The sequence below is a fragment of the Quercus lobata genome, chromosome 8 (genome assembly GCF_001633185.2).
Source record: "Quercus lobata isolate SW786 chromosome 8, ValleyOak3.0 Primary Assembly, whole genome shotgun sequence".
Classification (NCBI taxonomy): Eukaryota; Viridiplantae; Streptophyta; class Magnoliopsida; order Fagales; family Fagaceae; genus Quercus; species Quercus lobata.
The window spans coordinates 62,130,179-62,156,406 of NC_044911.1; the positions used below are offsets into that span (position 1 = coordinate 62,130,179).

A 26,228-nucleotide genomic window follows, 5' to 3' on the forward strand; every position below is an offset into this window, starting at 1 on the left:
CGGATACTGATATTCAGTGAAGATTGGAATTTTGCTATAAAAAAAAGTTTCAGCCACATGACACTGTATAGCACTTTTGTATAGCTGCTTTTGAGTCATTGAGCAATGCCGCAAAAACAATATTTATTTTTTTATATGTTTGAATATAATTGAAGGATTTGATATAAAAAGTATACCTAAATTTTGTCAATATTTTGTTCCTAAAAAAAAAAAAAGTTTGTCAATATTTTAATAGGAAAACTTTGATGCTTCAACAGTTCAACTCAACCTGAAAACTAGCATGCCATATTTTGGGCAGAGTAATGAGGTAAAATAGTTAGGCCCAATGGTCTAACTCGAAAGTGTGCCTTGGAATGGCTGGACTATTTATAATACTAAAGCCCAGTTACAGACAGACATGCACAAGCAGACAACTGAAATAAAATGGATCTCAAGGTACTAGGAAGGAGAGGTGAAGCAAATTTGACCCAATGGGTAATCTTAAAAATTTGTTCCAACCCAATTTGCACATTGGGCTTTTTCACTCTTCTCAACTCTAAGATTGATCCTATTTAACCTCCTAATAAGATAAATACCCAATTCCTTAATAAATTAAAACGTATTATGTCCATTTCTAGCGAAAACAAAGAAAAAGTAGTATGTCTTCTTCATTTTTTTTTTTCATTGTCTAGTTTCTTATGTTAACTTTCTATTGATTTTCAAAATGTATAATAGGAGTAAAGTTTTATTATTGAAATCAACACAATAGAGAAAAGAGGGTACAGGCTAACACTCTGATCAATCAAGAACATTAGCATAATTTAATCATAGTCTAAATTTAAACCTAAGATTCGGTAACTTACCCTCACACTAAACTTCTTTTCTAAAAAAAACCTCATAAGTGAGTTTGCTTCACATAAAAGAAGAAGAAGAAGTGAGTTTGCTGTTTTGATTCTAAAGAAGAGGCAAGGAAACTTGTGTTGATCAATAATGTTTAAAATTCCATTGGGTCCACTACTTAAGAATTAGAATCCAATTGGAACAAGTAACCTAATTAGAAGTTTGTACACGTAATCTCGTTAGTCTTAAAAAGGTGCCCAATTTCTTATTTGATTGGTCTACAAAAAGTTATTTTTGAGGGTGTCTCTTTCTCAATACCTTTGTTCCTTTTAAATAGAATTAAATTTCAGGTCCTCTAGGCAAGTGGGCATTGAAGGGCAGGCAGCCTTTCTTGATAAATAGAAGCAAGTCTTCAACAACATAGAAGCAACAATCGTATGGAGAACCAAATAGACACCCAAATGGAGCAAAGGAAGGGCCGCAGATTGGTACTTTTTCCATTGCCATTCCAAGGCCATATAAACCCTATGCTACTACTTGCAACCATTCTTCACTCCAAAGGCTTCTCCATCACAATAATACACACAAACTTCAACTCTCTCAACCCTTCAAACTTTCCCAACTTTACATTCCACTCCATCCAAGATGGCTTATTGGAATCTGAAGCCTCTTCATCCGATCTTGTAGCTCTTGCTAAACTCCTCAACATCAAATGTACAGATCCTTTCCGGGACTGCATGGATAAGCTCTTGTCTGATGCCTCAGAGGAACCTATTTCTTGTTTAATCTCAGATTCTCTCTTTTACTTCACTCAAGCCGTTGCTGACAGTCTTAAGCTCCCAAGGGTTGTTTTGAGGACTGGTGGTCTTTCCTCTTTTGTTGTTTTTGCTGCATTTCCACTGCTAAGGGAAAGGGGTTACCTCCCCATACAAGGTATGTGTTCCTTCTCATTTATATGTATGTAGGATATAGGAGAGAAAAACTAGGAATGAAGTCTAGATGGATCCAATACAATGCTAGTCTGAACATGATCGTGTGATTTATAACACTGTCTTAGAGGAATCGCTTTTGGTTGCTCATTTGTTAGTTGTTACTGGATGATTTGTTAATGAAAGTTTTTATGGGATAAAAAAAAAAAAAAAACTAATTTTTTGATAATTTTTTCTTTTTCTACGATAGTGGTATCAAAACTTTCTTAAAATAGTTCATTAATAAATATTTTAAGGGCACTTGTTAATCAGACTCAAATAATACTTACTTTTCTAGATGTCTTGGTGTGTTTCAAGATGCCTTTCAAGATGTCTTGGTGTATGTGGAAATGCCTTAGGAAGACTTCTATTTATAGGAGTTTGGGGTAGGTGGGTGACATGTGACGGAGTGGAGGATTTTTAAGACTTTTTTTTTCCAAAATACATGGCATTGTTTGATTGGTCGAAATGTCTTGATTTTCAAGATGGCACATGTCAGCAATTGATTGGATCGCTTATGTCATCACTTACACGTGCCAAATCTCATTGCTTATACGTGTTAATTGTGGCATGTGTCATTGCTTACACACGCTGGCCTGCTTAAGTCATTGCTTATACACACTGATGTGTGATTGGTTTTTTGCATGTTTTTTTGGGTCTTTATTTCAATGACACTTAAAAATTTTTGTTGGTTTCTGAATAGTGATAGCAAAACCTAATAGCAGTACGTGGCACTCTGTAATTGGCTCTCTGTAATTGGCTGTACTTTGTAGACTTGGTAGTATGATGTGTCAGCTTGTAATAGGTTGAGAATTTCCCTCTTTACACCTGGACAACTTGGTTAGTCATATATCTAAACTAGAATCATTTATCTTTCAATCTTAGTGACACCAGTTGGCTTTGGACTTATTTGGTTTGGGGCATTTGAAGGGTCTACAAGAGTTTCACTTGTTATATTATTGTTATATTATGATGTACTTTTAAGTTTTGAGCATTGGCACAAAAAGTATTCTCTCTTTGAGAATAAATAAATTCAAAGTCCTTATGTATTTAAATTTAATTGAAGAATTTAATATAAATTATTTAAAAAATTGTACCTTAGTTTTGTTATTATTTTAATAGGAAAACTTTGATGCTTCAACCAACCCAAAAACTAGCAGTCCAGATTTTGGGCAGAGTAATGAGGTAAAATAGTTAGATCAATGGTGGCAAGTGCACCTTGGAATAGCTGGACCATTTTTGCAAAACTAGAAGTATAATTTTTATTTATTTATTTATATTTTATTTTATGAACTCAAAGTATAAAATTATTATTATTTTTATTTTTTATTTATTTTTTTTGGTAAAAGGGAATATATTACTGAAAACTAACCAGCCAAAATAGGCTCAGTACAAAATCTGTTAAAGTAAAGACCATTGGCATCAGCCTTGAGCAAATCCCAAACATCCACAGGCGGACTTCTAAATACAAGGAAATCATTTTCTTGCCTTGAACCCAGCCTTGCCAATTCATCTGCACACCTATTGGCCTTTCTAACACAGTGCTTAACACGAACTCGCGGGAGTTGGGAAATAAGGTACCTGCAATCGTCCACTAAGGTAGAAACAACCCTTTCAGTAGCTCTTGGATTATTCAGCAGCTCCATTATAGATTTAACATCAATTTCAATCTCCACAGCAGGTAATTGGAGGTTTAAACATTGAAGAATTCCATCTCTAAGACCGCATAGTTCTGCAGCAAAGCTCGTTGTGGTGCCAATCTTTCTAGCATAACCACAAACCCATTCACCCTCCCCATTTCGAATAAGACCTCCACTTCCTGCTGGGCCCGGATTGCCCAAAACTGAACCGTCTGAATTAAGCCTGAACCAGCCCACCTCTGGCTTTTCCCACCTAATCCTCTTTATCACCTGAACCGAAGCCAATTTAGGAAGCTTCACACAGTGCTCATACTCCATAGCTTCACGGAAAATTTCATGACCCAAGTTCTGCTGGAATGTTTTATTATTGAAAACAATGTTGTTCCTATGCTTCCTTATGCGCCAAATAGCGAATAGGAAGGAGGTTTTCCAAGGGGGATGGTCTCTGAATTTTTTTGTATTAAGCTTTCCATTAGTGGTGATCCAGTGGTGAAGATTGCCACTAAAGAAAGATGAATTTACCTCCTCGGCACCCAGCTGAGTCCAAAACTCCCTAACCTTGCTGCAGTCCCTAAGAGCATGAATAATAGACTCCGAATCAGCAAGACAAAGCGGGCAAGCGGGATCCACCAGCACCCCCCTTTTAGCTAGGCATTCCTTCACACCAATGCTACTATGCAGACACATCCAAACAAAAGTTTGAATCCGAGGAAGAATGTTAACTTTCCACACCCATTGGCCTGAAAAAGGGGCAACTTCATTACCAGTAGTAATTTGATAAGCACTTTTGAGTTCAAATCCGCCATGAGTGGACTTACCCCAGGCTAGTCTATCTTGTCCTCTTGTAGCAAGAGAAACAGGAGTGAAGTATAAAATTATTGTCTCAAGTGACGATTCCTTTGACATTTTCTTTTCTTAAATCACATGTCCAAACTTACACATGAACAAATATGTACAAACCCATTTCACTTTGCTGACTTCTCAGCACTTGTCCAACAAGCTCATTTAATGAGTTAGGGTCGGCTCAATATATAATACAATTGATGCAATCGTCTAAGACCTCCAAATAAAAGAAATGCCTCACTTGTAAAAAAAATTATATATTTTAATTAACAAATTTTAAACACTTTTATTAGTAAATAAAATGCATTAAAAATGCTTTATTGTACCTTAAAATACAGAAGATTTTAGGGTCCGTTTGGATTGAACTTATTTTTGCTGAAATTAAAAATTGAAACTGAAAACACTGTAGTAAAATAATTTTTAAATATATAAATAGTATTGTGAGACCTATTTTTAATAAAAAAATTACTGAAAAGTGAAATTTGTGAATTCATAAATAGTACATAAATATACTGTTTATGCACTGAAAGTCAACAAAATCAACTTTAAAAAAAATTAATAATAAAAAGAGGTCTGAAACGCAGACGCACTGCGTTTCAGCCAATTCAAACGATACCTTAGCCATAAAATGATTGGAGTACAGGCCGGAGACACTCAAAAAAAAAAAAAAGACAAAGAGTACAGGCTGGAATGCACAGCCTGCACTGCACAGGCGCACAGCAGCACGGGATGCACAGTGCGCAACTGTGCAGTGCAGCCCATATAAGACAACCGGTTTCTCACTTTTTTAATTTTTTAATTTTTCTGAACAGGATTTCTCACTTTATTTATTATTATAAATTATATTATATCAATTTTGCATCTTAAAAAATTAGGAAAATAGATTTTAAATAAAAAATTCAAAAAATATATTATTTGATTAATATTTAAATATAAAAGTACTCAATTTAAAATTTTTATTTAGAACTCTCAAAATTGTTGAGCCGGGCTGTAATGAGCTAAGCAAAAGAGTGGGCTGGACATGTGAGCGTCGGCACCCGACGGTAGACCCATGCTCAAGAAATACATTTTTAAATATGATACAGTGTCTTACTTATTGAATAGAGGTAGCTTTGCAGGAAAAGTTTTGTACGAGTACTGTATTACTTTTTCTACGAAACAAAAAGTAGAAAAAAGAAAAAGAAAGAGAAAAGAAGAAAAACAATTTACTTAACTTTGTTAAGCTGGGATACTATAGAAAGTGCTCAATTTCTGTAATATTAAGTATTATATTATTTTATTAATTGCACAAATTTCAGTAATGTTGTGCTAGTGATTTACTTAGGAATTTGAATTTACTAAACCCGAGTATTATATAAAATTTAATTTTGTGAAATTTGAGAACTAAAAAAGTAATATATTGTTAAATATTTTTGAAATAATGTTAATTTGTCACAAATTTTGACAAGACATGGCATTTGGCCATTTTTGCCCATATTTAAATTTCGGGTCCGCTTGGCGTTGAAGGAAGTCTTTTTTAATAAATAGAGCTATTGAAGCAAGTCTTCAACAACAACATAGAAGCACAATCATATGGAGAACCAAATAGACACCCAAATGGAGCAAAGGAAGGGCCGCAGATTGGTACTCTTTCCAGTGCCATTCCAAGGCCATATAAACCCCATGCTACTACTTGCAACCATTCTTCACTCCAAAGGCTTCTCCATCACCATAATACACACAAACTTCAACTCTCTCAACCCTTCACATTATCCCAACTTTACATTCCACTCCATCCCAGAAGGCTTATTGGAATCTGAAGCCTCTTCATCAGATATTGTAGCTCTTATTAAACTCCTCAACATCAAATGTACAGATCCTTTCCGGGACTGCATGGATAAGCTCTTGTCTGATGCCTCAGAGGAACCTATTTCTTGTTTAATCTCAGATGCTCTCTTTTACTTCACTCAAGCTGTTGCTGAGAATCTTAAGCTCCCAAGGGTTGTTTTGAGGACTGGTGGTCTTTCCTCTTTTGTTGTTTTTGCTGCATTTCCACTACTAAGGGAAAGGGGTTACCTCCCCATACAAGGTATGTTGTTCCTTCTCATTTATGTGTAGGACATAGGTGTGAAAACACCTAAGAATGAGGTCTAGATGGATCCAATCCAATACTAGTCTGAAATGTTGGAAATATAGTCTAGAAGATTGCTCAAATTAATTAACAAATTTACAAAGCAATTTCAATAATATATAAGTAAAACAAGGATATGCATATATTAACTTATAAAACAAAATAGAAAAGTGTAAAAACATATAAAATTAAGGATTAAGTAAAAACTTATCGCTAAGGCACGGAACTAAATCGGCTATTCTTAAGAAACGATTTCACCCCACTAGAGTGCATATGGCTTAAGTGGTCACTTTCCAGGATACAACTCACAAACAGAGTTTTGAATTCGTCTTATATGCCCAAATTGAATATATTTAGTATATGATAGAGGGAAAAATATAAGAGTAATATGTTTTTGATCATTTGCAACTAATCTCATATATTTAGTATATGATAGAGGGAAAAATATAAGAGTAAGATGATTGTGGGTTTTGTTTGCTGCCAAAAATTCCTATGCCAGCCAAGGAAAATTCTAGAGCATGGGCTTGGGCTTTCTAACAAAAGACTATGGGCTGAAGCTTTGAACATACCTAATAATCCCCCACATGTTTTAAAATTTAATTTTTATTTTTCAAAAATTGGGCAATCACAAGATGAATTAGTGTTGATGTCTTGTGGACTTTGAATCAACACTTGGTATTTATAGTCTAGAGTTCACAAAATCTTGGTGATACAAGATCTTGAACCAGTTTCATGAGCCACAAGAATATGAACATCTTTGCTTGTGAATTCTTAAATGAGTTCTAAATTTGGCACATTTTGGCCATGCACCCTATCTGGATTTCATGAGTGCTCTAGAAAGTTTGCCCTCACTCTCATAGGAGGTGGCCCCACCTCCAAACTCACATAGTAGAATTCATTAAGTGTGTGCTACCACACACTACCTATAAAGGCTATGAATTCATTAAGAGTCATAAAAGTCAACCTCACTAGTTTGGTAGTAAGCACTATCTACACCATAGTAGGGATAGTGAGATTCTCATTGACAGTGTTATTTTGAATATCTCCATGATGCCCATTGAACCTTTTGTTGATATAGGTTGGATTGTCATCATGGGTGATTCACTCAATGCGATTAAGTCCCATCCCCTTCGATGTATCATAGACAAATTGTCTAGTTAGCCCTTTGGTCAGAAGATCCGTAAGATTATTTTCTAATCGTGCAAACTCCATGGAAATTACACCATTGCTTATGAGTTGCCGTACTATATTGTGCCATTTTATTTGTATGTCTCTTCTTCCCATTATAAATTTTAGTTTTTGCACTTGCAATTGCAGCTTGGGAATCACAATGATATTGATGGTAATGGCTTATCCCATTTTGGTATATCGGCAAGTAGATTTCTAAACAACTCAGCTTTAGTACCTGCCTTTTTTAAAGCAACAAACTTAGGCTCTATAGTTGATTTAGCATTACAGGTTTGTTTAGAAGACTTCCAAGATATAGCTCCTCCACCTAGGGTGAAAACATAACCACTAGTGGGGTTGGTCTCATTGTTATTTGATATACAATTTGTATCACAATAGCCTTCTAATATTGTTGGACGATCTATATATGTAAGGCCCAAATTCATGGTGCCTTTCAAATATCTCAAGAGACGATTAGTGCATTCTAATGTTCATAGATAGAATTATGTGTATATCTACTAAGTCCACTAACAACATATGCAATGTCAGGGCATGTCCAATTCATTTGAAACCTCATACTACCAATAATTTTTGCATACTCAGATTGTGCAATAGGAGACCCTCTATATTTTTTTATATGTATGTGGAGTTCTCACAAGGTCACAATCAAAATGATAGAATTTTTTAAGTACTTTCTCAACATAGTGTGATTAGGAAAGTATAATCCCTTCTCTATTTTTATGATTTTTATTCCCAAAATTGCATTTGCCACTCCAATGTCTTTCATATCAAAGTTTGAAGATAAAAGATCTTTAGTATTTTTCACAACATTTATATCAATTCCCAAAATTAACATATTATCCGCATATAGGCATATAATAATATCGTTATCACCAGAAAATTGACTATACACACATCTATTATATTTGTTCAAAACAACTCCTTTAGAAATTAAAGTATTATCAAAATTTTCATGTCATTGTTAGGAGCTTGTTTCAAACCATATAATGATTTTCTAAGTTTACACACTTTATTTTCTTGTCCTTGAACCTCAAAACCCTCTGGTTGGTCCATGTAAATTTCTTAATCTAAATCACCATTTAAAAATGCTGTTTTGACATGCATTTTGTGAACAATCATTTCTTTGAGATAGAGTGTTTATATTGTTAGTACTAATAAAAATAAGATAGATAGTGGAAACAAAGTATTATTTTTATCGTTGAAATATATTACCTTGAAATATGATGGATGATCTATTCTTGTTTCTAGAATTTAAAAAATTATATCTTTGTCTATGAAAACTTAAAATGTTCCCCATTTTATCATTTTGTCCACTTTTATTAAACTTTTGGTTGATTTGTCTAATAGAACACATTCTAAAGAAGAAGAAGAAAAAAAAAAAAAAACACATGAAATATATTTTAGGAGATTCTAAAAAAAGAAAAGAAATATATTTTAGGGACAAAAACAATATCGCTGTGGTTCTATTTTTGTCCCTGGAATATCATCCATGTTTTATTTTTGTCTCTAATATCATTACATTTTAAAGGGAAAGTTAATAAAAACCCCTAAGGATATTGATTTAGGAAATATTTTTATAAACTTTTTATGGGAAAAGAAATAAGTAACTGATTTTATTGATAGATTTTTTGATATATTTTATAAAAGTGGTATCAAAACTTTTTCAAAATTGTCAATTAACAAATATCTTAAGGGCATTCCTTAACATAAACTAATTTTTAATTTTTGTCCCTAAGCTTAATAGAAATGGATGATGGAGGGATGAAAACTAAAACATTTTTAAAATTTCAGGATAAATATAGAAATCTTAAAATTTTAAGGACTAAAATAGAAACTGGAATATATTTTAGGAATAAAAAGTATATTTTAACCAAAAAGTAGATAGCCTCAATGCTGACTCGAAGCATATCTTTCATCATTGGAAGAACAGTGAGGCAACCAATTTTTATGGCAGCGACAGACGTGTGGTGAGGATTTTTGGTTTGGAGTGAAATCGTGATACCAATATATATATATATATATATATATATATATATATAGTATATGGTTTTACTAATATATGATCTAAGGGCATATGTAAGTAAACTATTTTAAGAAATTTTTTATAGAAAAATGAAAAAAATAATTAATTGATTTAATAACATTTTTCAATTTTCCATAAAAAGTTTTTTATTATGGATGGTTAATGAATAGTTCTAGGACCACAAATTATTACACAGTTTTTTTGCCACAACTCTAACGTGGCAGATTGTGAGTGATTAATTATCACTTATACATGGACTTACAATTTTTTCTTTATCAATTACACCTTGCCATGTTACAATTGTGACAAGAAGTTGTGAAAAATTATGTGGTCCTAGACTTTTCCTTGGTTAATATATGCCACTTTTTTGTTATCAGATTCTCAATTAGAAGAGCTAGTGGCAGAGCTTCCACCTCTCAAAGTAAAAGACCTCCCAGTGATCAACTCGGTGGACCCTAATTCATTTTATGAAATTGTAGTTGGCATGGTCAATGAAAGCAAGGCCTCTTCGGGAATCATCTGGAACTCCTTTGAAGAGCTTGAGCAATCTGAACTTGACACATTACGCCAAGAATTTCCCATTCCAATCTTCCCAATAGGCCCATTTCACAAATACTATCTAACCTCTTCTTCAAGTAGCTTATTAGCCCAAGACCAAAGTTCGATTTCCTGGCTAGACAAACAAGCTCCTAAATCCGTAATCTATGCAAGCTTTGGGAGCTTAGCGGCCTTAAGTGAATCCCAATTTTTGGAGATTGCTTGGGGGCTAGCCAATAGCAATCAACCCTTCTTGTGGGTGGTTCGACCTGGATTAGTCCGTGGCTCGGAATGGCTCGAACCATTGCCAAGTGGGTTCCTTGAGACATTGAATGGAAGGGCTCATATTATAAAATGGGCTCCTCAGCTGGAAGTGCTGGCCCACCCAGCTGTAGGCGCATTTTGGACTCACAATGGTTGGAATTCAACATTGGAGAGTATATGTGAGGGGGTCCCTATGATTTGTATGCCTTTTTTCTCTGACCAAAAGGTAAATGCCAAGTATGTTAGCCAAATTTGGAAGGTTGGTCTGCAGCTAGAGAATGGACTGGACAGATTGGAGATAGAGAGGTACATTAAAAGATTAATGGTGGAGAAAGAAGGCGAGGAGATTAGAGAAAGAATTTCAAAATTGAAGGAGAAGGCAAAATTTTGCTTGCAACAAGGTGGTTCTTCACTCAAAAACCTGGACAGCTTGGTTAGTCATATATCTAAACTAGAATCATTTGTCTTCCAATCTCAATGACACCAGTCGGCTTTGGACTTATTTGGTTTGGGGCATTTGAAGGGTCTACAAGAATTTCAATCGTTATCTTATGATGTACTTTTAAGTTTTAAGCATTGGCACAAAAATTATTCTCTTCCTTGAGAAGAAATAAATTTTAAGTACTTGTATTTGAATTTAATTGAAAAATTTAATGTAAGACATTTAAAGAATTGTATCTAAGTTTTGTCATTGTTTTAATAGGAAAACTTTGACGCTTCAACCTAACCCGAAAACTAGCACGCTAGATTTTGGCCAGAGTAATAAGGTAAAAAAATAGATAGACCAATGGTTGCAAGTGCTCCTTGGAATATAGCTGGACTATTTTTGCAAAACCAAAGGTTCCCTCAATAGAATTGCTCGCAATCGTATTTGGCCAGCCCATGCATTACCTGAAAATTAATCCATGCTAGAGCTTTCTGACTTTTTTTTTTCAAACTTCAGAATTAAAATTTAAAATCCCTTTTCCTTTGGTAGAATTGGGTCTAAATCCTAAGCATGCCATATTTTGGGCGTAAATTACTTAATACAAAGTTCACCCTTGAATTGGCCATCTAGGAGCTTTGTGATGACATTGGGGATTTAACCTTTGATATTTATCCTTGTGGTCCTGTGGAGATACCCTTAATGTCAATTTAAATATATATTTTACATTATTAAATATTTTTGGAGTATTGTGAGATGTTGTGCTCATTTCTTTTTCGTTTATGATGAATCTTATCATGAATGTAAGAGAAGAGAATACCATATCATTGACTTTGAGAGGGTACCTAATAATTACTTTAGCCCATCTCAAGGCACTAGGAAGAGGTGAAGCAAATTTGATCCAATGAGAAATCTTAGAAATTTGTTCCAACCCAATTTGCTCTTTGGGCTTTTTCGCTCTTCACAACTCTAAGCTTGATCCTATTTTACTTCGGAATAAGATAAATAATATCCAATTCCTTAACAAGTTAAATCATAGTACGTCCATTTCTAGCAAAAACAAAGATATCTAGCTTCTTTTTTTTTTTTATTGTCTGACTTCTAGTGTTAACTTCTAGTGACAAAAGTAAAGTTTTATTATTGAAATCAACACATTCAAGAAGAAAGGGCAGGCTAGCACTTTGATCAAGAAAGAGCATTAGCATAATTTATTCATAGTCTAAATCTAAATCCAAGATTCGCTAACTTACCCTAATACTAAACATAATGTTTTTTTCTCCCTCATAAGTGAGTTGGCTGCTTTGGTTCTAAAAAAGAGGCAAGGGCACTAGTGTTGGTATTTTATGCTATTCTTCTGTTGGGCTAATTCTTGATGACATTAGAAGAAAAATCCAAAAGTATACAACGATATCTTTTTGTGCTTGTAAATTCTCTACTCATGCTTTCCTAGCGTTTGCAATATATGGGAAAGAAGTCTTTATTTTTTTTGATGAATGATGGAATGCCCCAGTATTATGATTTCTTATGTAACTTCTGAAATGTCTCAATAAAACTATCATTTTTATTATTATCATTAATTTTTTAAAGAAACTAAGATAAGCAAATTAGTAAGGCCCATCCAAGAAATATATTTTGAAGGCAAGCAGTTAAAAAAAGAAATTTGGGTTAGTATTTCTAATATTAAATTGTCAATATTTTTTAATGAGAAATGTTAACTAATGGTAATGGTTTAAAAGTTATTTTTAAAAATATTTTATTAAAAGAATGATAAAATAATAAATAACATTAATAAATATTTTATATTTCTCATAAAAACGATGTTATGATTTATTAACTACGTCTTCTTTTAGTAAGTCAAGCTATTTTACTACGACTTAGTTTAGGTCGAATACCTCCCGTACACGACTTGAGATGGTGCAGGAATATATCATAGGAATCATGAATTAAGACAATAAATTTATGGTACTAGAGCCGTGGAAATCACGGCTCCAGTACCGACATACACTATAAATTTATTATCTTAATTCATGATTTCTATGATATATTCTGGCAGCATTGGCCGGGTTCAATGTACTTGACGCATTGAACCTAAACTAATTATGCGTTTGGATTGACGTTTTTGTCTTCATATCCAGCGTTTTACTTTTTCTTAGCGCGTTTTTTCAGTTTCTGTGGCTTTATACCGGTGGGTCTTTGAACTGTTTATGGATTTATAAATTTTTTTATTAGTAATTTTTTTATTAAAAATTGATCTAACGACATTATTTATATATTTAAAAATGAAAAATATTAACAAGTGTCTTTAGGGTATTGATTAAGAATTTAGTTAAAAAATTTTTTTATGAAAAAAGAAAAAAAATAATTAATATTTTGACAATTTTTTTCATTTCTTATAAAAATGATGTTAAAACTTTCCTAAAACGAATTTTTTAAGTGTTTTAAGGCAGTAGTTAACATCACCCAAAATTTATTTTACTACGATATTTTACTATACTATTCTTAAATCACGTGCAATATGGACAGACATGTACAAGTTCCGATGCCGACAGAACCTCTTTCAGTTGCATTACCTTTGCTCCTTTTAAATAGAATTAAATTTCAGGTCCTCTAGGCAAGTGGGCATTGAAGGGCAGGCAGCCTTTCTTGATAAATAGAAGCAAGTCTTCAACAACATAGAAGCAACAATCATATGGAGAACCAAATAGACACCCAAATGGAGCAAAGGAAGGGCCGCAGATTGGTACTTTTTCCATTGCCATTCCAAGGCCATATAAACCCTATGCTACTACTTGCAACCATTCTTCACTCCAAAGGCTTCTCCATCACCATAATACACACAAACTTCAACTCTCTCAACCCTTCAAACTTTCCCAACTTTACATTCCACTCCATCCAAGATGGCATCTTGGAATCTGAAGCCTCTTCAAAAGATGTTTTAGCTCTTGCTAAACTCCTCAACACCAAATGTGTAGAGCCTTTCCGGGATTGCATGGTTAAGCTCTTGTCTGATGTCTCAGAGGAAACTATTTCTTGTTTAATCTCAGATGCCTTCTTTTACTTCACTCAAGCTGTTGCTGACAGTCTTAGGCTCCCGAGGGTTGTTTTGAGGACTGGTGGTCTTTCCTCTTTTGTTGTTTTTGATGCATTTCCACTGCTAAGGGAAAGGGGTTACTTTCCCATACAAGGTATGTTGTTCCTTCTCATTTATATGTAGGATATAGGTGAGAAAAACTAGGAATGAGGTCCAGATGGATCCAATCCGATGCTAGTCTGAACATGATCCATTAGCTAATGTGATCAATAACACCGTTATTAACATAATTTCTGATAATTTTTTTTTTTTATTTTTCATAAAAGTAGTATCAAAATTTTTATAAAATAATTCACTGACAAATGTTAATTAGATAACTGCTAACTATATTTATAAAATACTTTCATTTAGAGTGCTTATATTGTTATTACTAATAAAAATAAGGTAAAAGAGGAGAAACAATATAATTTAAATCCTTGAAATATAATGGATGATTCATTCTTGTTTTTAGAAATTAAAAAAATTATATTTTTCTCTATAAAAACTTAAAATGTCCCCAATTTATCATGTTGTAATTTAGCGTGCGTTTAGAAATCATATATTATATTGAAAACTAAAAACAATAAATTTTTTTTATTACTGTTTATTAATGAATTTATTGTTCATCGGTCTGATTGCACCGTTAATGTCCCATAAACAGTGGGACAGGTGCCAAACTTAAAAAAAAAAAAAAAATAAAGCCAAAAATGTAGAACAATCCAAATGCAGACGCACATAATTTGTTGATGTGTATGGATAGAAATGATTTGCGTCTAAATAATTCTGTCCCTAAAATCATTTCTATCCATACATACGCAAATCATTTTGCTGATGTGTCTCACATAATACATACCCTAAATAATAAAAAAAAAGCACTAAAAAATATATTTTAGGGACAAAAACGATGTCATTGTGGTTCTATTTTTGTCTCTGGAATATTATCCTAGTTTTATTTTTGTCTCTAAGCTTAATAAAAGCGGATGGATGGATGAAAATTAAAACATTTTTAGAATTCTAGGATAGAAATAGAACAATTAAAATTTTAAGGACTAAAAGAGAAATTAGAATATATTTTTGGAATAAAATTAAAAAGTATATATATTTTTTTGAGAACGAATAAAAAGTATATTTTAACCCAAAAGTAATAACCTCAATGCTGACTCGAAGCATATCTTTCATCGTTACTACACAAATTGTGAGGCAACCAAAATTTTGGTGGCAGCGATATTATCCTTTCACATAAGAGAATGACGTCAAATTCAAATTAGCTTAGATTGCAATTGTTAAGACTGATGGATGTTTGAAAATTTAAATAATTTAAGGTATTGACAAAATGTTATTGAGTGCAAATTGTTCATTCACACTGAAAACGGTATTTTTTATTTTTTTGCTAAATAAAATTGATCGAGAGGTTATAGCACAAATTTTCACGGTTTTTTCTTAGCTCAAAATTGAAAATGACATGGTTCAATTATAAAAGAGAGCTAGTAGGTAAGTATCACTTATTGAGTGAGCTCAATTGATTAAGAAAGTATCTCATGAGACATATCACGGAGCGCCTCTCTTATACATATGGTGGACACACTCTACACAGTTATAAAACTCACATATTGTGAGATGATGCTCTATGAGATTGTATCATACAGTAATTTTTTCAACTAATCACCAATCTACCATCGCTTCCGGCAAGTTAAGAGTAGTAAACAATAAAGTAGTTTCATTAATGGGTCAATTTGAGGATCAATAACTTGTCAAATAAGTTGTAAAAAATGTTGTATTAGCATTACTCTAAATCTCTACTGCATATGCCACTTTTTTTGTTATCAGATTCTCAATTAGAAGAGCCAGTGGCAGAGCTTCCACCTCTCAAAGTCAAAGACCTCCCAGTGATGGACAATGTGGACCCTGATTCATTTTATGAAATTATAGCTGGCATGGTCAATGAAAGCAAGGCCTCTTCAGGAATCATTTGGAACTCCTTTGAAGAGCTTGAGCAGTCTGAACTTGACACATTGCGCCAAGAATTTCCAAATCCAATCTTCCCAATAGGCCCATTTCACAAATACTATCTAACCTCTTCTTCAAGTAGCTTGTTAGCCCAAGACCAAAGTTCCATTTCCTGGCTAGACAAACAAGCTCCTAAATCTGTAATCTATGCAAGCTTTGGGAGCTTAGCGGCCTTAAGTGAAGCCCAATTTTTGGAGATTGCTTGGGGGCTAGCCAATAGCAATCAGCCCTTCTTGTGGGTGGTTCGACCTGGATTAGTCCGTGGCTCGGAATGGCTCGAACCATTGCCAAGTGGGTTCCTTGAGACATTGAATGGAAGGGCTCATATTATAAAATGGGCTCCTCAGCTGGAAGTGCTGGCCCACCCAGCTGTAGGTGCATTTTGGACTCACAGTGGTTGGAATTCAACATTGGAGAGTATATGTGAGGGGGTCCCTATGATTTGTATGCCTTGTTTCACCGACCAAAAGGTAAATGCCAAGTATGTTAGCCAAGTTTGGAAGGTTGGTCTGCAGCTAGAGAATGGATCGGACAGATTGGAGATAGAGAGGTGCATTAGAAGATTGATGGTGGAGAAAGAAGGGGAGGAGATTAGAGACAGAATTTCAAAGTTGAAGGAGAAGGCAAAATTTTGCCTGCAACAGGGTGGTTCTTCACTCCAAAACTTGGACAGCTTGGTTAGTCATATTTCTAAACTAGAATCATTTGTCTTCCATTCTCAGTGACACCTTGTTGCAAGAGTTTTGAACTTATTTGGTTTGGGGCATTCGAAGGGTCTACAAGAGTTTCACTCGATATCTTATGTTGTACTTTTCAGTTCTAAGCATTGGCACTTTGTGACAAAATATTTTGTCCAATTTTTACTCATTATTGTAAACTTTTGACTAGGAAAACTGATTGTTTTTAGATCCCTTAAAACACAACCAGATTAACCTAGTTAATTAGTCAAGTGATTACTTAGTCAAATTATCAAATCTAGGTTAACACACATATATCGTATTATACACATATATCGTATTATTGTAAAGTGCGGAAAATAAAGAATACAACAATATGATAACCTAGGAAAACCAAATCGGTAAAAAACCTAGGGTGGAATTTAACCTAGTTATCTTCAAGGTAAAACGAATCCACTATGAAAGAATTGAAATTTATACAATAGCGACTTAGACCACTAATATTCTATTGCTACCTCGAGTAGGAAACTTACTACCACGATCACGTGACAGCTTCGAGTCCATGGACTACTTCTTTCTTGGATTTACAGTAAGTACAAGCACTCCTGCTTGTGTATCTTTAAGCTCTTGAAGCAGCAACTGAATTGATTACCAAGCTCTCACATCTATCTTGAGATTGGAAACCCTAAGTGTATGTGAAAGCAAACACTTCTAAATCTCACAGAAGATTCACACACACACACACACACACAGAGCATAAAGAGCAATCCTAAAACGTGGTTAGGGTTTTTCCTTTTATACTTAATACAAAACTTAAAACCCTATACGTCAAACGGATTTGGGCTGAGTTGGAAATTCTGCCGAAAAAACAATCTGCACGACTTTCGATCGATCGAGCTAAGCAGATTTACACAATAAATCCTGCAGTAACTCGATTCTAACTTTACATAAAAAAACATATTTTGAGCAAGTCTAAATAAGACAAAACGTTTTGATCATGATTTGCTAACATTACAAAATGAAGTTCTAATACATTAGTTCCTAGTTCCTAATTCCTTAGAATTTAACAAACTCCCCATTTGGTAATCCGTGACAAAACACAAACTAAAGAAATTGCTCAAAGTTACATAAAAACAACCCATTAGAAAAATTTGCCCAACATAACAAATTCAACCTAACTACCATTTATCAGTTGCAAGTGTAAATAGCAGCACGACTGAATCAACCTGTATATTCCTGTAACACTTAACAAACACATAAATTCATGCGTGGAAAATACAAGTAAAATAAAGTGACTTCTTGATTTCACATAACATAAAAAATAAAGACATATATCATGAATAAGCTCATAAATATAAATCAATAAACAATGTGAAACAAGAAACATATTTCATCAATGTATCTCCCCCTATCATGAACAATCTAATCAAAAACAAAAATACATCATAAGCCAAAAAATATAAATACAGAATGAAGCACCTAGATACAATCTAAAGGCTCCACACTCCCTAACAACAAAATCTCCTCTACATATGTACCCCCCCTTGTTGTGATGAATTGCTAAAGGGCACTTACTCATCATCAAAAGGAGGTGGCGAAGGCGACCGTCTAAAATGCTCCAAATCTGCTCGCAAGGCACGAAACTCATCAAGCATGTCCACCAAAAGTTGACCATGAGCCGCCTGAACGGTCATGACAGTCTCCAACATACGTCGAATGTCTGAATCATCCAAGGTAGAAGGTGGAGGGACAGCAGCAGCAGTAGCAGTAGCAGGATCAACAGATTCCTCAGTCGTAGTATCACCTGTAGAAGAGGGAGGAAGAGGTGCGACACTAGAAAACTCAATCTTATGGCTTTTAGAACTTGCTCTCATCTGAGCAGCCTTCTACCTAAGAAAAGTGGCACCGATAGGTGCAATAATATGAACAGGTTTAGACGCCAGAAACTCATCTAAACTTAGATGTAACAAAATCCGGTGAATAAATACGGGGAAGAAAAGAGCATGAGCGGTAGAACTACTCCTATGAACCTCAATCAAAGAATGAATAAAAAGATGAGGAAAGCTCATAGGAGCATCAGAGACAAAGGCATACAAAAATGCATATCTCTCCAAAGGAATGGTGTGCAGATGAGAGATAGGCCAGATCGAATGGCAAGAAATCCAAAAGAAAAGACAGTGAATCTAGATCAACTCGTGAAAGGTGATCCGAGGATCAGAACTCCATTGGATAGTAGTACCAGTAATAGATGACATAATGTCATCAAGGGGCAGAGACTCATTGTACGGATAGATAGGATGCTGGACCAAAGGTACCCCTAGAGCAGCAGCCACTATCGAAGGAGTAATGGTGTATTCATCACCCCGTATCCAACTTCTCACAAGAGTGTTGGAATCATAGGAGTGGACAGAGAGGTTCGAGTAGAACTCTTTGATCAAGGTAGTCGAATGAGGATGATCAACATCCAATAAGGGTAACCAGCCCCTACGGTCAAAGTTTCTCCTAATCTCACCATCTAGCTCGTCTAACAAAACCTTTCTCTCAGCCCAAATGTTCCTACGAAGGTTCAGCTTCTCATAAGCTTCCTGGTTTTTCTCACTTAAGAACCTCACACTATCAAAGGTGGGGGAAGAAGTAGATGTGGATTTCCTATTAGCTCTAGTCTTCCTAGACATGATGTTAAAAAGCAGAAGGACAGACATAGAAGAGAAGGAAAAAAAGAAAAAATTAGGGCAGACTGCAAGTTAGCACAAAATAATATAGAAATAACAATTCTATATGATGCATGAACAATATCATCACATGATGCATGCTCTAATGCAGTGAGAATAAGTTCAATTTTACTCCAAGATCACAAAATTGGCTTGAGTATAGAGTTTACATCAAAAACCCCAAAATTTGAAAAACCCATTTTCACAAAACCCAACAAATTGATCAATTGACCATTACACAAGAGAGATAACACATTATAATGATCAAATGAATCAATCTAACAAGCTAATTTCATCAAATTAAGCATAATTGAACAAAATCCCCAAATCGGGTTGTTTCAAGCCCTAGAAATTTAAAATTTTCCAAATTCATCAAATTGATCAAAATAAAACACAAGGATCATGTTAATATCATCCCATAACAAAAACCCACTAATCAATTTAGAAAAAAAGTATCAAAAACACCAAAAAACCCAAATTTTTCATAGGTCCAAAAATATCCCTAAATGCATTAAAAAAAATGCATGAATAGTGAAAATAAATGGAAAAAGAAGGGTAAAAGGGTCTTATCGGTGTATGAAGACAAAAACCTTGCAAAAGAATTGGAGGAAAATGACAAAAAATTGATTGGAAGCCTTGACCGATCGAAGAGAGAGAGAAAAGAGTTTTTGAAAAAGTTTGAAAGTGAAAGAACAAGTGAAAACAGGTTTTAAAAAACTCTCTATGTGATTTTCAATTGATCAAAAACTAGATTTAATCGATCGAAAAATCCCTTTGATTGATCCAAAACCAATTGAGCAGCGATCAAAGCAGTCAGATTCAAACCAAAATTTTAATCGCATTTTCGATCAGTCGAGAAACTGATTCGATCGATCGAAAATCTGGAAAACACAATTTTTTGAAAAACATAGCAATTTTATGCAGAAACTCCTCAAAGCATAGTATTTTATGAATAAAATGCATGAGTATGAGATGAAATGTTCTTCAAAAACACTTGTTTTGAACCCAGATTTCTCAAAAATAAAATTTTCAATCAATTATCCTTAAATTCTCAAACAGCAAACATGTTTTGCATAAAACTCAAGGAATTTTCAAATTTGGTTGGCCAAACCAAAATCACATACAATAACATGTACAAAGTTTAGCAAAGAGTAACTTGTATAGTGTGTGTAACTAGCAAAAGCTTGAAATACATGTGAGGTGATATGTAAATAGAAATCAATCACAATTCCTACAAAATTCATCACATAAGATTGAAAGAGACTATCATCTAAAGAGTTACATCATATAACTCTCACATCTCCTAGAATAAAAGCTTGCAATCATGTAAGTTTCTTGATTTGCCTTATAATATACACACAAATTTTTATTTGATTAGAAACTTATTAAAATAGCCAGGATAATGTACACACCAATTTTATTTGATTGTGAAGTTATTGAAGCTCAATAATGTACACACCAATTTTAGCATTTAAATCGAGGCTACACCTTATGTTCTTTTTATGCATGTGCTACACTTTCTCAAGCACAAAATTTTACGATATGCACTAAGGTGTTCATGATTGGCTAGTAAACAGTGGTGAGATGGTTATTTATGCATTTCTCAATAAGTTCAAGTCCAATAATCAAAGGCATGTGACTTCAAGATCAAGATCATGTGACCAAAAACTATAAACATCTTCCCACACAACATGCACTACAAAGCTCAGACTAGTAAAACGCAATAAATAAGCTCATCAAAGCTAAACAAGGTACATAACATGTTATGTAAAAATAAATTGACCAACTTTGATTTCAAATCCAAGACAAATAATGCAAAACACATTTTGCTTCCCTTTTCCTTCCTTTTTTTGTTTTATTTTTATTTTTATTTTTTATTTTTGAAAAGAAATAACAAAAACAACCTAAAATGAAATGCATGAATGTTATGCAATGAAAATCCTAGAAAAACAAAGAAAACAAAAGCAACAAAGAAGAATTGTCACAAAGAGTAGAGCGATGAAGCACAAGGACCATGTTAGAAAGACTCAATTAGATTGAGCCTTTTGCATCCAAAACTTTTTAGATGCACCTCGAGCATTGAAGTTCTTATGCACACTAGAATGATTATCAACTCCAGGATTGGAATAAAAGTTTAGAGCCTTTACCAATTCACCAATAAGTACCATAAGATCTTGTGCTTGAGGCACATACACTTTTGGTTTGTTTGCTCGCTTAGCAGCTTAGCAGCTTGCAACTTGCAACTTGAAACAGTTTGGACGAATGTGCCTAGACTTTCCACAAAAATGACAAACCTATGCAGGTCTATCATGCAACTTGCCTTTAGGAGGATTGGGAGTCATAGGTTTAGATTCTTGAAGACCAACCTTAATTTTCCTAGGCGGTGTAACTTTTACGGGTTTGACAACCTCACTCACAGGGGGTTCAGAAGAAGGAACAACGTTTATGGAATGTGGTTCAGGCACAAAGATGCTTTCTATAAAACCTAGACCAATTTTGTCTGAAGGAGACTTTTGAACACTCAGCATGTGATCAAGTTTGGAGCTTGTAAACCTATTAGTTTGTTCTCTAGCAACAGATAATTTAAGTTCCAAATTTTTAATTTTATCAAGTAAAAGTATGTTCTCAGTCTTCACGTTATTCAACAATTCATTAGCATCAAATAGTTTCACAAGCAAACTTTTCTTATCAAATTCAAGAGATGTAATTTTCTTTAAGCCTAAATCAACACTCATAGCATCCTTTGCAACAATTTTGCAAAGTTTATTATAGGTTTCTTGTAAATCTGTTTCCTCAGAGAAATCCCCATCAAAAGGGCTCTTTTCAACATCAACACTATCATCAACTATAGCAGTAGTTGTGAAAGTAATGAAGTTTCCATCCTCATCACTCCCAGATTCATTGTCAGAAATTTCATCATCACTAAGGGTTACAACCATAGCCTTATCCTTAGACCTCAAGAATGTTGGACATTCAGATTTCACAAGACCATATCGTTGACGTCCAAAACATTGTTGACCCATAAAATTATTAGAAGGTTGACCTACTTTCTCTTTAGGTTTTTCAGTGTTATTAATCTTAATGGGATCATTCCTCCTAAAATTTCTAGGTTCAGCATTATTTTTACCTCTTGCCCTTCTGTTATTGTTTCTAACAAAGTTTCTAAAGTTCTTGGCAAGATAGGCAATCTCTGTAGCAGAGATCTCATCATCAAATCCACTCACATCAACATCATCAACAGATTTAAGAGTCATTGATTTGGATTTGCTAGTCTTAGGTAGGTCCAATTGATAGGATTGAAGAGATCTTACAAATTCATGAATAGGGATGGAGTCCACATCCTTACTTTCAGTGATGACAGTTATTTTGGGTCTAAAATTCTCAGTCAAAGATCTAAGAATCTTCCTAAAAATTTTAGGTTGATCATAGACTTCACTCAAATTATATGCAGAATTAACAATATCATTAAGTTTAGTATAGAATTCATCAAAACTTTCATCATCAGACATCCTAATGCTTTCAAATTTAGTTGTTAACTACTGTAACTTATTGATTTTAACTGCCTTTGTGCCTTCATGCACAGTTTGGAGAATATTCCAAGCAGTATGAGCAATCTCAACATTAGAGATTCTTTTAAATTCCTCCATAGAAACAACATTAAAAATAGCAATCATAGTTTTGTTATTAAAAGCGACTGCTTCTTTCTGAGAAGTTTGCCACTCACTAACAGGAGTAGTGGGCTTCTCCCATCCATATTCAACGGAGTTCTAGACTCTCTCATCAATAGATTTCAGGAATGCTTTCATCCTTACTTTCCAATAAGTATAGTTATTCCCATCAAAGTGAGGTGGAATAACAAGAGAGTGTTCGTGTTCCATGACAACAGGGGGTCAATGATCAGCTCTTAGATCAAAAGATCTACAACAACAGAGCAACCCACTCTGATACCACTTTTTTGTTTTTAGACCCCTTAAAACACAACCAGATTAACCTAGTTAATTAGCCAAGTGATTACTTAGTCAAATTATCAAATCTAGGTTAACACAGATATATCATATTATTGTAAAGTGCGGAAAATAAAAAATACAACAATATGATAACTCAGGAAAACCAAACTGGTAAAAAACCTGGGGAGGATTTAACCTAGCTATTCTCAAGGTAAAACGAATCCATTATGAAAGAATTGAAGTTTACACAATAGCGATTTAGACCACTAACATCCTATTGCTACCTCGAATAGGAAACTTACTACTACGACCACGTGACAGCTCCGAGTCCACGGACTACTTCTTTCTTGGATTCACAGCAAGTACAAGCACTCCCACTTGTATATCTTTAAACTTTTGAAGCAGCAATTGAATTGATCACCAAGCTCTCGACATCAATCTCGAGATTGGAAACCCTAAGTGTATGTGAAGGCAAATACCTCTAGATCTCACAAAAGATTTACACATACAGTATAAAGTGCAACCCTAAAACGTGGCTATGGTTTTCCCTTTAATACTTAAGACAAAACATAAAACCCTACATGTCAAACAAGTTTGGGTTGAGTTGGAAATTCTGCAGAAAAAACAATTTGTATGACTTTCGATTGATCGAGTCTAATTCTCGATTGATCGAGCTAGCCAGGCAGATTTACATAGCAAATCCTGCAGTAACTTGATTCTAACTTTACATAAAAACACATACTTTGAGCAAGTCTAAACAAGACTAAAAATGTTATGATTATGATTTGCCAACATTACAAAATAAAGTTCTAATACATTAGTTCCTAATTCCTTAGAACCTAACAAAAACCATCTTTATTTCCTAAACAACTGTAAAATGTGAATTAATAATTTAGTTGAAGTGATGGTTGTAGATTCGCGCATTGCCTGTGGAAAAATTTGATAGTTTATTATTTTATTAAGTGAAAAATGAAAATAAGAGATGAGATTTATAAGTTCTAGTCATAAATTATTTTTAAAATGATGTGATTATTTTTTAATAAAGTATAGTTGATACAATATATTAGATTTTCTAAATGAAGCTATTATATTTGTTATTTGAAAGTATTTTACATTTTGTAAGTTTTTTTTTAAGGAAACATAATGAATTTTACATTTAATTATTATATATGGTGAAATATTTATAAATAATGTAATGTGTGGTTGGAATCTATTTTTAATGCTCCTTACAAACGGTTTATCCATTATACATTTTGAATGACCTAAAGAAGAAGCAAATATAAGTAAAATCTATCACTTATATTAGAAAAAAAAATACAAGACTTTAATAACATAAAAAAAAAAGTAATTTTATCAAGAATCTACTAACATTATGCTAAGAATGTGATATAATTGTCAACAAATCAGTTCATTTTCTTACACAAACCTCTCCTCCCAAAGCATCATTAAAGTGGATTGAAATGGACAGAAGTTGATCGAAGTGGGCTGAAATAGATCGTATGGACCGAAAGGATTGAAATGGACTTGAATGAATCATATAGACTGAAATGTACCAAAGTGGACTGAATGAGATCGAAATAGATTAAAACGCTATGCTGATGTGTGGGTTAACAGGAGTGTAATAGCAACAAATCCATGTTTAAGTTTTTAAATATTATATAGATATAGATAATAATAATAAATTCTGTCCTTTTTTTGTTAAAAAAAATATAAATTTTATTAATGGTAATGCAGTATACATTAGACTGTTAGAGCTTACTTCCTTAGGTAGGAAGTGTGGTGTTTCCTCCATCCAAGTTTTTAAAATATCCACAATTTTATTTATTTTTACATATAAAAATATAACAATATTACAGACATAACAAATTTTACAATTTGTTTAAGTGATGGACTTTGATTAGTGTACAAATAATTTCACACAAATTCACCACTAACATTACCTTTATTGTAATCAATCACAACTTGCTATTTCAACAATTGTAGTAAAAAATTTGAAATTTGTTATACTAGACTTATTGTACTACATATCTAGTTAGATGTGGGCAGCTTTGTATACACTCACTGCATGCTTAAAATATTGTAAGTTCTGCTTTGCACCATCCAATACATATGTGCTAGAATCGAGAGGTTTGGCTGATTGAGTTTGAGAGCTTTCAATGTCATTAATGAGGCAACAAGAAAGGGCAATTTTAAATCCTTTACAGATAAGACCACCGCACACCCTTTATGCGATGGTCAATCCACAAGTATAAGTGCTTGTGGGTGTGAGGGGCAAGGGCTGGGGTTCAAGTCTCCAGGAGGGAGTTTCACACACATATACACTTATATTAGGTTAGAGTAGAAATTCTATCTTGTATTAAAAAAAAAAAAAATCCTTTACAAATAAGGTCTCATTAAATTTTAAAAATCAACAACAGAAACTCTTGTGCAATGAGGAAAGCAATTGAAGTTGGTATAAAACATTTGTTCTACAGGACAGCCTCAATGTCATACAACCTTTGTAGAACCCCACCTTATTTACTCACTTGTCTATTGAGCATATTATTCTTTAAGACAAGGTATTTTTTGGATTCTTTTGATGGTTGGTTTGTATTTTATATCTTAACTAACTTTCTATTAACTTTGTTGCTCACAATCTTGCTAAATGTGTTTTTCTGTCAAATTAGGTGGGAATGATCCCTATCTCTTACATCCTGGAGTTTCACTTTTGCCCATGACCTAGAGATGGTGGTTCTTCCTGTTTTGTGTGCTATTTTTCTATTGTTTAATGAAATTCTTATTCATACAAAGTTATACTATAGTATATCCTTAGAGCATATATTAGTAAACCATGTTAGGAATTTTTTTATGGAAAAACAAAAAAGTTACTAACTTTTTTTTACAACTTTTTCATAAAATATTTTCAAAAATGAATAATTAATGTATGCGCTAAGAGCTTATATTAACTAGATCCTTCATAAAAAAAATAAAGTGTTTTTCTCTTGTTATCACTCCACTTCA

At 33.7% G+C, this 26,228-nt stretch overlaps 3 protein-coding genes across 3 annotated transcripts; all 3 read left to right on the forward strand.

Moving 5' to 3' along the window:
- The first annotated feature begins 1,147 nt into the window (after positions 1 to 1,147).
- Positions 1,148 to 4,159, forward strand: LOC115955851 (UDP-glycosyltransferase 76F1-like). Its single transcript, XM_031074222.1, has 2 exons — positions 1,148 to 1,752; positions 3,241 to 4,159. Exons 1-2 carry the CDS (start codon positions 1,257 to 1,259, stop codon positions 3,489 to 3,491), a joined length of 747 nt encoding a protein of 248 aa, XP_030930082.1. The 5' UTR covers positions 1,148 to 1,256; the 3' UTR covers positions 3,492 to 4,159.
- Positions 4,160 to 5,797: 1,638 nt separating this feature from the next.
- Positions 5,798 to 11,064, forward strand: LOC115955850 (UDP-glycosyltransferase 76B1-like). The gene is made up of 2 exons (XM_031074221.1): positions 5,798 to 6,338; positions 9,969 to 11,064. Exons 1-2 carry the CDS (start codon positions 5,843 to 5,845, stop codon positions 10,871 to 10,873), a joined length of 1,401 nt encoding a protein of 466 aa, XP_030930081.1. The 5' UTR covers positions 5,798 to 5,842; the 3' UTR covers positions 10,874 to 11,064.
- A 2,344-nt stretch (positions 11,065 to 13,408) lies between these two features.
- LOC115954824 (UDP-glycosyltransferase 76B1-like) lies at positions 13,409 to 16,813 on the forward strand. The gene is made up of 2 exons (XM_031072776.1): positions 13,409 to 14,001; positions 15,714 to 16,813. Exons 1-2 carry the CDS (start codon positions 13,506 to 13,508, stop codon positions 16,616 to 16,618), a joined length of 1,401 nt encoding a protein of 466 aa, XP_030928636.1. The 5' UTR covers positions 13,409 to 13,505; the 3' UTR covers positions 16,619 to 16,813.
- Positions 16,814 to 26,228: the final 9,415 nt, after the last annotated feature.